Here is a 17,302-nt window from a genome sequence, read left to right on the forward strand (position 1 = left end):
GCCCCCCCCCCCAGGAGCTCTCCGGTGCACCGGGAGCCTTGCCTGGACCGCTGGCGGGCTGCGCTCGGTGGACACTGCCCTGGGCCCCCACTGCCTGCCTCAGCCAGGAGCAGCGCGGGCGAGCGGAGTGGGAACCAGATGGAGGCGCGGCCACCCCCTCTCCTACCGTCCCCCCCCCCCACGCCGCAGCCCGGCCCCGGGGGAGCGGTCTCCAGGCCCCGCCCCGGGCGCTGTGCGGAGCCTGCTGCCTGCCGCTGGGGCAGAGTCGCGGACACGCTGCCGCCGCCGTGGGGCCATGAAGCTGCACTTCTGCATCCCGCTGTCCCAGCGGCGGCCCGACGCGCTGGGGGGCAGCTATGTGGTACGCGCGCGGGGCGAGGGCGAGGGGGGGTTGTCGTGGGGTGGTGGTGCAGGCACCTTACGAAGTGGCAGCGGGGCGGGGGGAGGCGGGGTCCGCGCACGCTGGGCTCACCTGGGACCCGGGACCGGTGTTTGTGTGTTGGCAGCTGTACTCCGTGTACCTGGACGGCTTCCTGTTCAGCCGGGTGCGCTACAGCCAGCTGCGCCGCTGGAATGAACAGGTCAGCGGGGCGCACGCGGGTACCGGTGGGTCCAGGGGGGCCTGGGTCCGGCGGTCGTTCGGAGGGCCCTAACTCCTCACTTGGGAGGCGCATAGAGTTACATTCCCCATGAATTGTGACCGCGGGACGTGCAACTCAATCCATCAGGACGACCTGCCCAGACGTCGAAAGCCTCCGGGGTAGTGCTCAGGGGTTGTGCTAGATTAATAAACAAAGGCTGGTGGATCAAACCCAGAGATCATACCACCACCACCCCCACACACACACACCCTACCCCAACCCCCCGGAGGAGCAGCTCTAGCCTTTGTAACCTGTGGGGCCACCATGAGAGAGAATCTGCGTGATGGCAGCAGATGTGGAGGTCTGTGGTGGTGTTGATGTCAGGTGCCACCAGCTAGTCATCTGCGGTGCGCCCTGGTGGCTCAGTGGGTAATCCACTGTGCTGTGAACCTCAAGGCCAGCATTTCGTAACCACCAGCCGACTCGTGTTGGAAAGAGGAGGCTCTCTACTCCTATGAAGAGTTATACTCTCTGCAACACACAGAGGCAGGTCCACCCTGTCCTCTAGGGTCCCCACGAGTGAGAATGAACAGTGAGGGAGCGGTGAGCAGGTGATTCTCCCAACGCCAGGCCAGTCCTGTGAGCCCCACCAGCTGTCCCCGGTGCAGCAAGAGCAAAACCAACTCTAGACTAAGGGCCCCTCTCCCAGGGCCTGGAGGCTCAGACAAAGTGTATAAAGACATTTAATCTCCGTCCTTTCCGGAGTTTATCTTACTCCCTTTCAAAAGGTGGGTTTCTCTGTTTTTGTTTTCAAAGAACAAATCCATAGATTTCAAGTACTGGCTAGCTGGAAGCCCAGGAAACAGAGGGCTTATTAAGACACTTATTTCCACTTTAGTTTCTCCCTCTGACATCCCGATGGATGGTATTTTCTCTGGAGGCAGGCTGATTTATTCGTTTGCTCTAATGGGTTTTTGCTGTTCTCCTAAGGAGGTGTTATAAGTCTTCAAAATGGGTTACAGGCATCAATGGAACTTTGGGAATAAATTCACTCTCCTTTTTCTCTGTGAAGTTCCTTTCTTTCTTCTCCCTCACCCCTACGTTCTCCCTCACTCCTTCATTCTCAAATTCTGTTTCCTGATCATAAAGACAGCACAGATTAAATTAAAACACACAAAACCCCAAGTCAGAAAGAAATGTCTGGCAAAGACAGAAGAAAGCATGACCAGGGGTGTCAGTGGTGAACAAGCAGCTTTTCCGTGTCTAGATTTCTAGTGAGAAGATACACATCTGCTGACAGATACCTCAGTTTTTTAAGTACAGGTAATTCCAGACCTACAAGGAAATTCCCTTTGCACGACTCTTGTAAATTGGTTCCCAGCCCGCCACCCGGCACCCCACCGTAGCTTTATAAATCTGGTCTTTATTTGTCTTTGGTGGCTGGAAACATTACAGGTATATTTCAGTACATCGATCAAGAATACACAGATCATGAACTTGACTCCCACATGAGGACGAGTTGGGCAGCACTGGCGTCTTGTCAGGTGGAACCAGCCGTGGAAGGTTCGGGACCATCTAACTTCTCTCTGGAAACGGATGGCATTGCTAGCCAGGAACTTGTGAGGGAGGGCTGTCCATCTAGTTCTCGCTCGCCTCCTTCATCCAATGGGTCGGAACGTCTCACTGCTTCCAGAATCTGGAGATCGGCCTATCAACTTTAGTGAATTCATCAGCACCACCATCCATGTTTTCATGTAGTTGAAAACACCGATGAACTTCAGCCAAAATTCACTGTAATTAAAAAAAAATCATTTTATTGGGGGCTCATACACCTTCATCTTTAAAAAAATCATTTTGTGAGGGGTTCTTACAGCTCAAATTACAATCCATACATCCATCCATTGTGTGAAACACATTTGTACATATGTTGCCACCATCATTTTCAAAGCATTTTCTTTCTATTGAGCCCTTGGCATCAGCTCATTACTTTTTGTCCTCCCTCCCCTCTCCTCCCTTCCTCATGAACCCTTGATCATTTACAAGTTATTGGGTTTTTTTCATGTCTTACACCAAGCGCTGTCTCCCGTCACCCACTTTTCTGTTGTTTGTCCCTCTTCCCCACAGGGGGCGGATTATATGTCAATCATTGTGATCTGCTCCCCCTTTCTCCTCCCACCTTCCTCTTCCCCTCCTGGTCTGGCTACTCTCATTATTAGTTCTGAGGGGTTCATCTGTCCTGGATTCCCTGTGTTTCCAGCTCTTATCTGTACCAGTGTACATGCTCTGGTCTAGCCGGATTTGTAAGGTAGAACTGGGGTCATGGTAGTAGACAGGAAGGAAGCATTAAAGAACTAGAGGAAAGCTTTATGTTTTGCTAGTGCTATGCTGCATGCTTGCACCCTGACTGGCTCGTCTCTTCCTTGTGACCCTTCTGTAAGAGGATGTCCAGTTGCTACAGATGGGAGTTAGGTCTCTACTTGTCCTCCTTCTCATTCAAATCGATATGATTTTTTTGTTCTGGGTCATTGATGCCTGATACCTGATCCTATCCACACCTCATGATCACACAGGCTGGTGTGTTTCTTCCATGTGGGCTTTGTTGTTTTTCAGCTAGATGGCCGCTGTATCTTTTAATTGCCGGGCATTATCAGCTTTCTTCACCACATTTGTTTTTGCACCCATTTTGTCTTCAGTGATCATATCAGGGAAGATGAGCATTACAGAATGCTGGGTTATTAGAACAAAGTGTTCTTATGTTGAGGGAGTACTTGAGTAGAGGCCCAATGTCTGTCTACTACTTAATACTTAACAGATGAATATATGTACATAGATCTATCTCCCTATCATTATATATAAATATATTTATATGTGTATATGTCTATATTTAGACCTCTATAAGTGTCATTTGCCTCCTAGTTCTTTCCTCTCTTTCCTTTTACTTTCCTCTTGTCCCACTATTACATTTGCCCTTCATTCGGCTTTCATTAATTCCTCTTGGCTACGTTGCACTTGATCAAGCAAATGTGGCATCCTGTAGCCTCCTAGCCATTGATTATAGACACGTGTTGTTCCCCTGTTCCTGGGTTTGTTGGCTACCCCCTTCCTTTCCCCCAGACTCCCCTTTTCCCATGTCCCCCAGGACCTATCCATCCAGTTGTTTTCTGTTCCAGATTGTTTATCCTGCCTATCTTATCTAGATAGACATGCAAAAGCACCAATAACCACAAAAACAAAAGAAAGCAAATCAAAACAACAAAAATGAAAAACCTATAAATAGTTCCAGGTCTGTTTGTTGACTTTTTTTTTCATTTCTTTTTTTGGTTTAATTTTGTTTTTAAAATCATTTTATTGGGGACTTGTACAAGTCTTATCACAATCCATCCATCCATTCATTGTGTGAAGCACATTTGTTGCCATCATCATTTTCAAAACATTTTCTTTCTACTTGAGAGCTTGGTATCAGCTTCTCATTTTTCCCCTCCCTCCCTGATGAACCCTTGATATTTTATAAATTATAATGATTTTTTCATGTCTTACACTGACCGATGTCTCCCTTCACACACTTTTCTGTTGTCCACCCCCCTGGGAGGGGGTTAGATGCAGATCATTGTGATCGGTTCCCCCTTTCTCCCCCACCTTCTTACCCTCCTGGCATGGCTGCTCTCAATATTGGTCCTGAGGGGTTTATCTGTCCTGATTTCCTGTGTTTCCATCTTTTATCTGTACCCATGCATATGCTCTGGTCTAGCCAGATTTGTAAGGTAGAATTGGGATCATGATAGTGAGTGGGAGGAAGCATTAAAGAACTAGAGGAAAGTTGTATGTTTCATCGTTGCTACGCTGCACCCTGACTGGCTTGTTTCCTCCTTGCGACCCTTCTGTAAGGGGATGTCCAGTTGCCTACAGATGGGCTTTGGGTCCCCAATCTTCACTTCCCCTCATTCACAATGATATGATTTTTTGTTCTTTGATGCCTGATACCTGATCCCTTCGACACCCGTGATCACACAGGCTGGTGTGCTTCTTCCATGTGGGCTTTGTTGCTTCTGAGTTAGATGGCCGCTTGTTTACCTTCAAGCTTTTAAGACCCCAGATGCTTTCTCTTTTGATAGCTGGGCACCATCAGCTTTCTTCGCCACATTTGCTTATGCACCCATTTGTCCTCAGCGATCGTATCTTGGAGGTGTACACCCAATGATATGATTTTTTGTTCTTCGATGCCTGAAAACTGATCCCTTTGATACCTTGTTATCGCATAGGCTGGTGTGTTCTTCCATGTGGGCTTTGTTGCTTCTGAGCTAGATGGCTGCTTGTTTATCTTAAAGCCTTTAAGACCCCAGATGCTATATCTTTTGATAGCCGGGCACCATCAGCTTTCTTCACCACATTTGCTTATTCACCCTCTTTGTCTTCAGCAGTTGTGTCGGGAGGGTGAGCATCATAGAATGCCAATTTAATAGAAGAAGGTATTCTTGCATTGAGGGAGCACTTGAGTAGAGGCCCAATGTCCTTCTGCCACCTTAATACTAAACCTATAAATATAGGCTCGTAGATTTATTTCCCCATCCTCATATATATATTTGCATATGTACATGTCTTTGTCTAGACCTCTATAAATGCCCTTTGCCTCCCAGCTCTTTCCTCTATTCCCCTTGGCTTTCCTCCTGTCCCACTATCATGCTCTGCCTCCCCTGGGTTTCAGCAATACCTCTTCATTACATTACCCTTGATCATGCCCTATCAAGCCTGCTACAACCACCTCACCACCAATTTGGATCACTTGTTGTTCCCTTGTCCCTGGGTTTGTTAACACCACTTCCTTACCCCTCACCTCCCCCATTCCATTTTCCCCCGGAACTGTCGGTCCTGTTGTTTTTCCTCCAGCTTGTTCATCCAGCCTATCTTATTTAGACAGACCTGAGGAGATAATAACATGCACAAAAACAAGGCAGAGCAAAACCAAGTAACAATATACAACAAAACAACAACAACAAACCCTTGACAAAGAACAAAACAGAACATAAGAAAGAAAAGCTTGTAGTTTGTTCAAGGATCATTTGTTGGCCTTTAGGAATGTTTTCCAGTCCAGTCTGTTGGGGCACCACTCCCTGGCCCCAAAGTCCAACTTCAGCATTCCCTGGGGACCTTGCCGACTAGCCATTTCTTAAGGCCAATCTGACACCCCACTTCATTTGGAAGCTCCTTCCAGGTGCATAAAATACTTTTCTCTAACCCCTTTGTTTTCCCAGGTCAAGATTTTGTCATGTTCCTCTTTTCGCATGTACATCTTGTTTCCTTTGACTATAGAAGCGAACCCCCAAACTTTAATAACAGAGTAGAATCCTGCCACAACAGAAGTTGGTGGTGATGGTGGCAGTGAACATTTTGAGCCAACTTCTGCCATGATTGGCGGTAGGACCCCGTCCGTGTTCGTGTTCCCAAACCTAAGGGTGCCCATCTTTGAAGGTGGAAGGATGATGCTTCCACGATAATGCTGCAGACGCGCTTGGAGGGACATGGGATCATGCTGATTTGCTGTGGTCCTTCAGCTAGTGAATCTGGATTTTGCCATAAGGGAACTTGGGAAGGTGGCCGTGAATGATAAAGAAAAGAGACTAGAAAGGATACAGTTTGTGTCTTAATTTCCCTTGTCCCAGGTCATCATTATTCTGGAATGGCCATGAGGAGACTGTTGGGACAAAACACACGTACTCAAACATACACACACACACTCAAACACACACACACACACACAATCTGAATATGACCTTCTTACACAAACAAACAAGACAGTTTTTTGAAAGGCAGTTTGGGCTGGATTCTGTTGTTTTGTGTCCCCAAGCTGATTGTGTCTCATGGTGAAGCCTATTGTTAATGAGGAACCATTGAGTCATTTTGTGCATTGGATGGTGTAGTGGTTAAGTATTGGGCTGCTAACCACAAGGTTAGCAGTGTGAAACTACTAGCAACTGCCCGGGAGAAAGATGAGGCTTTCTAACACCCACCCCAATAAAGAGTTACAGTCCCAGAAACCCACAGGGGCAGTTCTACCCTGTCCTATAGGGTCACTCTGAGTTGTAATCTACTCAGGGCAGTTAAGTGCAGATGGAGTCACGTAGAGTCATAGTGGCCCCACGTCTCAATGTAGAAGTGTCCGATAGGGTTTTTGGGGCAGTAATCTTTATGAAAGCAAGTCTCCCAGGCCTTTGTCCCCACAGGGCGGCTGGATGAGGTTGAACCACCAGACTTTGGGTTCGTGGCCTGGTGCGTAACCCTTTATATCACCAAGCGCACCTCGGCATCAGATGGTTCTCTACATAATTGTTCTGACAGCGAAACTATGGATGCCGAGGCCCATGGAGCACAGTGGCTGCATCAATGGCTTCTGGGGGTCATGGCAGGAGAGGTTGGGGGATATGGCCTACTGATAGCAATGAGTACGAAAGAAGAAACCGTTCTAAAATTGATTATGGAGATGGTTTTACAACTCCTCTTAGTATGACTGGACTATTATATGGAAAGTGATTTCTATGCCCATGAAATTATTATTGCTTTTTTAAAGGCTAAGTTCTCTTTCGGAAAGGTTGAAGAACATGTTAAGTTGATGATTGGCCTCTGGGCAAGCTCAGCCACTCCATTCACATTTGGCTTCTCCTCTTGGAAGAGAGCAGGGACAAATTCCTTAAGATGTCAGCTCAGGGTGCAGCACCTGCTGGCAGGGTTTCTGCTTGGTGATGGGTGCTAGCACCTTAATCCATGTTGACATTTTCCCCAGCACAGGCCTCAGGTAGGCACATCCCCCAAGCCTCCCCGAAGCTGGAAAACAAACGCAGACAGCCCCACTGGCCCGCAGCGGCTGTGATTTGAACCAATTTGAGAGCATCTGTGCCATTCATGAACACATGCCAAGTAAGACAATTGCCTTTTAAAGATCACTTAATCAGTTAATCAAGAAATAATTGCAGGCAAAGAGGACACATTTCTGCTTCCATTTAATGACATTCACAGCAATGGGTGTGTCTTGACTAGTCCTGCCTGGGCCCCTGCTCCACCAGGATGTCTTTTCACAGTCTCAGGCTCCGGAGGGAAATGCCTGGAGCTCCGGGGAAATAGAATGACTGCTACGGGATATTTTATGCTAACTTAAATGGCTGCAAGGATCAGGCAAGCAATTTCTTTAAAATCACTGTATGGGCATATACTTTACATATCATACAATTTGGTCATTCAGTCAGATTGAGAAGATGTCTGTAATCCTCCCCACAATCTATTTCAGAACATCTTCTTCTCGCACTCATTATTGTGAGCGCCCATTTCCCCCCCACCCCTGCCATGGCCCCAGGCAATGATCAGTCCAGTCACTGTCTGTAGATCTACCTGGAGTCCACATGCAGAAAGCCATACAAAACACAAACAGGAAGCACGGCAAACAAAACCCAGCAGGAAGGACTAGACAAAACACAGGAAACCCTCAATCAAAAAGAAAGCAGAAAACATCAAAAACCAAAACAACTTTAAAATGGATCAAAGGGACATCACATGATAAGGTATTACGTTGTAACCTAACTACCTCCAGGCAAACAATTTAAATGGTCTTCGTTTTATCTAGACCACTGATGACAGGAAGAGCTTCAGGCCTGGCTCCCTGGCTCCTGATGTACCATGTTAGGCCTGATTGGGTTTCTGAGTGATTTTCTTTTCCTGTTTGTTTCTTTTAAAAAGTTTTATAGGCATATCATTCACATATCATACGATGGTTCAATCACATTGAGAAGAATTATACAGTCATGACCACAATCAGTGTTAGAACATTTTCTTCATTCTTTGTGATGAGCGCCCATTTCCCCCCAACTGCCCCTTGCCATTCCCCCACGGAACCATTCATCCAGCTACTGACTCTAGATTTTACCGATCTGATTCCATAGACAGAAAAACATTTTTTCAAAATCTAACAAAGTAAAACAAATAAAAACCTCAATCAAAAAGAAAACTGAAAATATGAAAAACCAGAACAAATTGAAAGTAGATCAAAGGGATATCAAATGCTAAGATGTTCATTTTAAACCTAGGTACATCTGCAAAAAATCAGCTTCCCTATGCCTCGTGGACGATAGCAAGGCCCTTCCGATCTCTGGTCTGTGGTCGGAGGGCATTCGCTAGAGGCTTAAGCCACGCGCCTTTCTTTTTCGCTTTTCTTTTTAAGCTGAGACAACTATAAAGTGGGTTAAAAGGGAGATCAAAAGATATTACACTTTACCCTAACTGTTGCTGTTAGGGCCCTGCAGTCAGCTCAGCTCCTAGGGACCTAACTCTAGTGAGGTAATGTCAGATCTCTCAGGGGATAGAGTCACACCTCGGTCCTTGGCGCTGCAAGAGACCGAATTCACGCCGAACCCTGGCTCGTGATCCAAGTGAGTTTAATGAGAGTTAGAAGAAGTTTCAGGTTTTACGCGGCACCCATAGGATTCCTCCCGACCATGCAGCCTGGCAGAGACTGCTCAGCGTCACACAAAGATCTCTCTCCCAAGTTCTCCTCCAAAAGCCTGTCTCAAGTTCCTTCCAAAGTCTTCTCCCCAGCTCTTCCTTTCTCCCCCTGGCTCCTGCCTTTTCAAGGATTCCAGGGGGAGGCTTGGTGGACGACCCCAGATCGACCCCATTGGCTGGATTGAATTTACCTGGCCCAGGTGGGCCGATCCAGGTTTGACGCCCACCCATGCCCACCGTGGGAAAACCTAGGCCTCTGAGCATGTGCAGTGCGCCGCCCCTGCCCTTTGTTCTCGTGCTTGGCTCTCTTGGACATCCCATCCCTGCCTATCTGCCTAACAGTAACTCCAATTAGGTTAAACTACATCTGTCAGAATCCACTTTGCAGTGCCCTCTGCCTGATAACAGATCTACTCAAATTCTTCAAGTATGTTCAGAGGAGATTCACTGGAGACCTAAACCACGTGTGGGCCCTGCAAATGGGTTTTGAGCTTCTATTGCCACCTATAGCCTTCTGCAAACCAGGTGTTTACAATTTAAGCACTGATGCCGTTCCATCCTTTGGAGTTGGATTTTATTATTTACAATCCTTGACTCCACACAGGCTGATGTGCTTCTTCCATATGGACTTAGTTCATGCCTCTCTGAGGTGGCTGCTTGAATGAAAACGAGCTTATAAGACCCCAGACACTATTCTTTCTAAAGCCGGGCATCATCTAGTTTCTTCACTACACTTTGCTATAACACCCGTATCTTCAGTGATCTCTTCAGGAGAGTGAGCATTAAGCAGGATCATGTCATGAGAACTAATTGTTCTTTGATTGGGGCTAGAATTAAGTGGAAGCCCAAAATCTATTTATATATCTATGGTTTATACTTATCTCTGGTTCACTGGAGAGATGCCGTTGGTTGTCATTTTCTGTTTGAAAACATTAACAATCATCCCCCTGGGCCATCACTGCCTCTGCCATCGAGTCAACGCTGACTCATCGCGACCCGATAGGACAGGGTAGACCTGTCCCTGTGAGTTTTCAAGACTAAATCTTTGCAGCAGCAGAAAGCCTCATCCATGCATGCGCCCAGTGTGTAAGCCCTACATATTGATAGTGTCCTTCGTTCGGCCAGTGGTAGAGGACTTACAACACTGTTGAGAAAAGGCAATTCTACTAGTATGGCCCAGTTATGAACTGCAATACATGAATATACGAATATTTGACTTTTCCAGATGGAACTCTGAAGTGACTGGACACTATTTACACAAACAGTGGGGCTGGTGATAGGACAATACTTTTAATGACATTCATTCTCAACAGCAGAGCCACACCTCCCAGATTAATTAATACATGTCATAATGAAGCAAGGAAGGCATTAGAATAGTAAGTACGTGGTCACTCCAGGCCACCATTCACCGGGCTCCCTTCAGAGTCGCAGGACAGTTATCATGCCTCAGCTCCATGCCCTTAGGATAGCGGTCATCTCCTTCTCACACTAGGGAGTTTCAGCCTTGAGTCCAAGGGCCTCCATTGCCTTTTCCCCTTTAAGAGAATGATGTTGTCCCCTCTTCTCAAGCTGTGGGACTAGACTGCAGAAAGATGAACGCAGCAGTAGCAAGCCTCATTGTTCGCCTGTGGAGCTGCTGGAAGTTTGGAACTGCTGACCTTGGGGTTAGCAGCCCAGTGCACTTTGCTACAAGGGCTCCTCCATGTACTCTTTAGCTTATAGGAAATGACAGCTACCAGGATCTTGGGTGACATGTGGGTGAGTGGGAGGGAAGAGGCTGACAGTGTTTCTATTGGGATCATATGTATGCTTTATAGACATTCTGTTGAAACACAATGCAAGTCACATATGTAATTTTAACTTTGATGGTAGCCACATTAAAACATTAAAAAATTAAATTAAAAAACATTTAAACAGGTGAAATGTATTTAAACACTTTTTTAAAAAGAAGCAGTATATCTAAAATATTGCCACTACAGCATTTACTGTATGTATTCGTGTATAAGCTGAGTTTTTCAGCACATTTAAAAAATCATTTTATTGGGGGCTCATACAACTCTTATCATAAGCCATACATTGTGTGAAGCACTTTTGTACATTTGTTTCCCTCATCATTCTCAAAACGTTTGCTTTCTACTTGAGTCCTGGGCATCAGTTCCTCATTTTTTCCCTCCCTCTCTGCTCCCCTCTCCTCCATGAACCCTTGATAATTTATAAATTATTCTTATTTTGTCATATCTTACATTGTCCGACGTCACATTTTTAATACAGTTTTTGTGGTAAAATTAGGTGCCTTGGCTGATATTCAGGTCAGCTTATACTCAAGTATATATGGTAATTAATACACAAATTATTAATGGAACAAGTAGTTTTGTATTAAGAATTTAAAATCTGTTGTGCCTTCTTAAAAAAAAAAACACACATACAGCACATCTTAATTCAGACTAGCAATAGTTTACATCTCAACAGGCCCAAGTGGCCAGTGTTCCCACAACTGTTGTCACCAGACTCGGTTGAGATTTGCGGGTGATGGAGATGGGGTGAGTTGAGGAATTAAGTTCCTAACTGTCAATCGTTGATACTACAGATTATTATAGTGGAATGAATTTAGGACATCTTGTATTGTAAAACAATCTGGTAAAACAAATGGGAAATCAAAACAGACGAAACCCACCAACCATAGCCTGGCGTGATCAGTCAGTGGCGTATCCAGTCATATCTCTGGAGACAGACACAGGTATCTTTTGCTTTAGGAAGTTTGCTTTTTTGCCTCTTTGCTTTCACAAAAGACCTACATTTGTACCTTTTTTGGATAACCAAAAAGAAATCCAAAGAAGATTTTTACTAAACAAAACCCTAAAAACCCAAAGAACAAAATGGAACTGGTGGTCAGATGTTTTACAGTAGCAATTAAAGGGGCCTCGCGCACCCCAAAGGCGGTACCTGAAGTTCTTGCTCAGAAACCACACCGGGCATCCCAGCCTGGAGCCACCCTGGCTGTGGACTGGGTCTCTGAACACTGGACGTTAGTGTGATCTCAGGGTTTCTGAGCTATTTGCTGTGATTTAACAGGTTGTTTCTTTGGATCTGAGAATGCTCAAAATTCCCCCACATAAACGCTTCTTCACAGTACACTATTATGACTTGCAAAAGTGTCTGCTATCAGATGGGCAGGGGAACCTGCACTGTCATAAATTCCCCCTTAAGAAAACCCAGTGACCCCTTTCTATTCCTCGTGGCCCCCGGCGAGGTAGATTTTTAAATAAACTGCTGGGATCTGACCTGCTGTGGGAGGCGGCGGTCCCTCAGCGGGGCTCGAAAGGAAGTCTCCAGGTCTCTACTCTAGCTGTGTGTTTCTGCCTCTCTCAGCTCAGGCGGGTCTTCGGGGACTCTCTGCCGCCCTTTCCGCCCAAGTACTATCTCGCAATGACCGCATCGATGGCTGATGCGAGGAGGACCCAGCTGGAACAATATCTGCAAAACCGTATGTATTTGGTGTTTCATTTTATTCTTTCGTAGTTTATTGAGGCTTGTTCCACATGATCAAAGCCACCTGCTTACATCGTATCATTTGACCGCCTTTGACACGGCCCCTCATGATCAAAATTCAAGTTCAGCACACACTCCTCTCCTCCTCACAGAAGCCTCACAGCCTACACCCAGGCGCTGGGTCCCAAAGCCTCCCCGCCACCTCCTGGCAATCGCTCAGATGGGGACATTTCATATCAATGGAAGCTTCGAACAGGTGACCCTTCTATGTGGCTTAACAACTACCCGAGGCTCCAATGAGCACTCTGGTGCGGCGTGTTGGGTTTGTTGATTGAAGTCCAAGAAATGTTATTTGCTCCTGAGCCGTGAGACCCAACAGACATTCTGCCCCGGGAATCAATAAGCACATTCTGATAAAAAGAATTGCAGGCCTACAATATAAAACAACAAATTTTATGCAAAACAATGTACTGTTTTGGGTACAAGATTACTGACATAATTAGACCGCCAGGGAGGTTAAGAGTCATTGAATTAATTTTTACTTATGGCAAAGCCAATGTGACAAAGTAGAACTCCCCCATAGGGGTTTTTTCTGTGCTGTAATCTTTACAGAAGGAGCCTTGGCGGCATAGTAGGTCATGCACTGGGCTGACAACTGCAAGGCCAGTAGTTTGAAACTACCAGCTGTGGGAGAAAGAAGGGGAATCCAGCAAGACCCCAGTGGACACAGTCACCCTGGGTCCTGTGATGGACTCAGCTGGCTGTCAGGGCTGCCCTGTGGATTTCCGTGTCTGGTGAAGGTGCCAGCTCCGTTGCCGTCAGGGAGGCAGCAGCACCCTGGCCAGGCTGGAGGGCCCCTGGGCAGAGGAGGATTTGATAAAGAACACCCAGACCGGGCCCTGCTAACGCAGCGCGCCTTCCTTGTTTTTCAGTACCCGTGGACCCGGACGTGCTGAGCAGCGATGTCTTCGTTGATTTTTTAAAACAATTACAACTGGTAAGCTTGTGTTTCTTTAACGAGGCCACTCTTTCTCTGCAAAGCATGACTTTTATTTAGACACCCAGCTGCATGCATAAGTGTGCTTCTGACCATCGTCCTCAAGAACCTGGGCTCTTGGGCAAGATCTGAGTTGTATCAAAGGAATGGCAGTTTCTACAGACCGTAGCGAGCTGTGAGAGATTATCCAGCAAGTCAGATGTGGCTTAAAATACATTTGTATTTGAGAGCCTCCACGGGTCATGCCGGATGGTTTGATCTTGCGCTACTGAGTGCACCACGAGATATAACTGAAAAAAATGACCATCGGCCAATTGTCCCAGTGAAGGCCAAGGAGGGTGCTGCTGTCGTTTTGTGTGTGTCACATGCATGTAGGAAGAGATGGGCAAGCCTGACTGTATCTCGGAGCAGGTACGGTGGTAAGTTATCTAAAATGGTGTCGTCGGATCTTCAGTCTATTGCAGCCGCGAGGTCAATCCTTCTTGTCGACGGTCTTCCTCTTATTCACTGGTCCTCTATGTCACTAAGCAGGACGTCCTTTTCTGGAAGACGTAGATAGTGCCTACTGGTCCTTTCAGAGGTTTAGACACTCGATGGCGAGGAAAGCCATCTAATGACCTCTGGCTCATTTCTAAGCAAGCAGATCACTCTTCCCGTAGCCTTAGCAGGAACATTTCCAAACTGGCTTGGAAGAACACAACCTTTCTGGGTGGAGGATGAAAATCTAAAGTTGGCCTGTATTGTCCAAGGCTCCCAGAACATTCCCGTGACTATCTAGCTCAGTAGCTGGGCTCTTCACATGAGCCAAGGTAAAGGTATCAGAGAAGTGGCCATGTCTGCCGTTCCATGTTCTCTGCTCCTCACTTGCCTGCGAAGGGTCGTGGAGAAACCTCAGCCCCACCAGCGTGAGGCAAAGACATGCCATTTCCTTTATTGATCAGAAGGGTCGCTGGCCACTTTGTCCCTGGAGGCTGAGACTTCACTAGGCTTAGCGTGCCCCTCCCTCTAATTTGACACCTGGGACTGTCTTTATGCCTTCGGACATGTGCTGGGCTGAATGGGAAGTGTTGTAGTTGTACCATAAAACAGTCTCTTTGAAAGAAAACGCTTTGAGAATGATGATGGCTGCAAATGTACAAATGTGCGTCACACAGTGGATGGATGGATGGATGGATGGATTGCGATAAGAGTTGTACGAGCCCCCAACAAAATGACTTTAAAAACCAGTCTCCTTGAACTTAACCCTACCTAGGGGAAGGAGGACACCTAGGTCAGGGTCGCAGCAAAGGAGAGCCTCGTCGTTCCACAAGCACCAGCTCCTTCGATGGAGGCTCACATGGGCTGCCAGACTGCCTGCTCAACCCTCCCTGTGGCCCATGTGGCGTATGGGGTCATATTTACACCTATACATGCCAGTGTAAAAGGAGTCCTGGTGCTTTAGTGGGTTACGTGTTGAGCTGCTGGCCCACAGGTCAGCAGTTCAAAACCACCAGCCACTCAGCAGGGAAAGATGAGACTTTCTACTCCCATAAAGCCCACAGGGCAGGCTAACTGTGAGTCAGAAATGGCTCGATGGCAAGTGGGTGTTTTTTGTTTTTAATGGTTTATTTTCAGTGCTTTAAAAAAATGTTTCATGTATGCACCCTCACTACCCACCCCCCGTAATATGAAAGATTTTGACTTTGGTTTTCTTAGCACTTTATCTTTATAACCTTAAGTGACTGTTATATGCCCCTACCTGTACTTTAAAATAGACCTAGCTATATATCTACCTTCCTACCTATCATCTATCTAAGTAAGCTTGCAAGGAATCAAGCAAACAAGGTTCTCAGGTCATTGTGCAGGGTGCCAGGCTTGGAAACTCCTACAATTACTATTATCGACCTCTCTCGATCTTAATTCTAAACCTCTAGAACCAAACCAAGAAGTTGGGCTCAACTTGGCTTAGATGTCTTCTCATCCTGCAGCCAGCTGTGCCCAAGGCATGGGGTAGCAATGTACAGGGCTGCCATGGTGTGTTTATTTAGTTTAGCTCTGGATGGAGCACATCCTAAGGAGCAGTGTCTCACCTTCCCTTCTTCACCCTCCCTTCCACCCACTCTCCCGAACAGTATCTGCTTAGCAGGCTGCTGCCAGGTTTTCAGTATCCTGCTACCGAAATCTTGGCATTGCTTACTCAGTAGGTACTTATGGAATGTTTGCTGATTGGCTCAGAGAACATAAGGGTAGGTGGGATGACCCGGGAGCAGGGCCCTAGAGCCTCTCAGGACCTGGGCTGCAGGAGGGGCTTGAGGAAGAGCACCAATATAAGGCTGGGCGGGAAGGGGCCCAGGGAGGGAGGCAGTTTTTGCAGGACTTGGGGGTCAACAGAAAACAAGTGTGTTCCTTGTTCCCAAACAAAAATAACCCCACCAAACTCACTGCCCTCAATTGATTCCGACCCATAGTGACCTTATGGGGCAGAGTAAAACTGCCCTGTGGGTTTCTGAATCTGTACATCTTTATGGGAGCAATCAGTCTCATTTTTCTCCTGTAGAGCAGCTGGTGGGTTCGAACTGCCGGCCTAGAGGTTAGCAGCACAGTGCGTCGTCCACTATGCCGTCAGGACTCTTCTCCGTGCTCAAAAGGACAATGTGAAGCCACTGGACAATACAAAGCTCGAAAGGACAATACAAAGAGACTTTTAAGCAAAAGAGGGACGTTTTAAAATAAACATGCCTCTTAAAAAGGATCTCTGGGCTGCTGTATGGACCAGGAGCAACACAGCGCTCTACTCCCATAAAGAAGTACAGTCTCAGAACCCACAGGGGCGGTTCTCCCTGTCCGATTGGGTCACTGTGCGTCACAAGGGACTCGATGGCAAAGTTTAATTTCATGGAGCATGTGTTGTAAATGGAAAGAATGGAGTGCAGAACCTGGCAGGGCGGCAGCCGTGGAAGTCGCAGAGAGGAGCGATGCTCTCTGAGAATGCGGCACTGGAAGGGGAGATGGACAGACATGGGTGCATTCAAGAGATGGGTTAAGATAAGCTTCAAAAAGTTTATGGGAAAAAAATGGAGTTAAAAGACAAGGAGCTTTCCCCCTCTCCCCCCCAATAACATTTCGAAGCCCTCTTACATGACGAAATCGGTGTCAGGTGGGATCTGAGTGGTGACAACCTCTTTGCATCTTTCTCTTTGCTGTCTGTCTGACCCGTAGCCAGTCAGCCAAATCAAAGAGCCATTACCTCCTCTCACCCCTTCTGCTAACAACAGCAGTGAAGCTGCTCTTCCAGTGTGGGCAGCGCGGCGAACCTTGCTCCCAGTTCCACGCTTCTCACCTCCCTGGACTCCCGACCACATCTTCAGAGGGGCGGGCTCCGGGTCATCCCATTTCACCTCTGCAGGAAGGAGGCACAGAGAGGAGGCTTAGCCTATTCAAGGCCACCTGCTTGGAGTCCAGGCAGCTGACTGACAAGTGGCGCTTCTTGACTACCGTGGTCTAGCCTAGTCCCTCGGTCGCTCAAAGGTGGGTCGCTGCAGTTGCCACCCACCTTTCTCTCAGGTCTGCCCCCCTTTCTAGACCACCTTACACCACCTGAAGCACAACCAAATGCACTGCCATCGAGTCAACAGGGTAAGGCCGCCCCGGTGGGTTTCTGAGACTGTAACTCTTTTTTTAAAAATCGTTTTATTAGGGACTCATACAACTCTTATCGCAGTCCTCCAACCATACATCAGTTGTGTAAAGCACATTTGTACATTCATTGCCC

At 47.1% G+C, this 17,302-nt stretch overlaps 1 protein-coding gene across 1 annotated transcript in view; it reads left to right on the forward strand.

Moving 5' to 3' along the window:
- The first annotated feature begins 295 nt into the window (after positions 1 to 295).
- Positions 296 to 17,302, forward strand: part of SNX31 (sorting nexin 31) — a 62,546-nt gene continuing 45,539 nt past the window's right edge. Inside the window, exons 1-4 of the mRNA XM_075550601.1 lie at positions 296 to 361; positions 507 to 581; positions 12,435 to 12,549; positions 13,487 to 13,551. Coding sequence (XP_075406716.1) covers positions 296 to 361; positions 507 to 581; positions 12,435 to 12,549; positions 13,487 to 13,551 — 321 coding nt within the window. The remainder of the gene's footprint in view (positions 362 to 506; positions 582 to 12,434; positions 12,550 to 13,486; positions 13,552 to 17,302) is intronic.

Source organism: Tenrec ecaudatus, chromosome 5, assembly GCF_050624435.1.
Source record: "Tenrec ecaudatus isolate mTenEca1 chromosome 5, mTenEca1.hap1, whole genome shotgun sequence".
Lineage (NCBI taxonomy): Eukaryota > Metazoa > Chordata > Mammalia > Afrosoricida > Tenrecidae > Tenrec > Tenrec ecaudatus.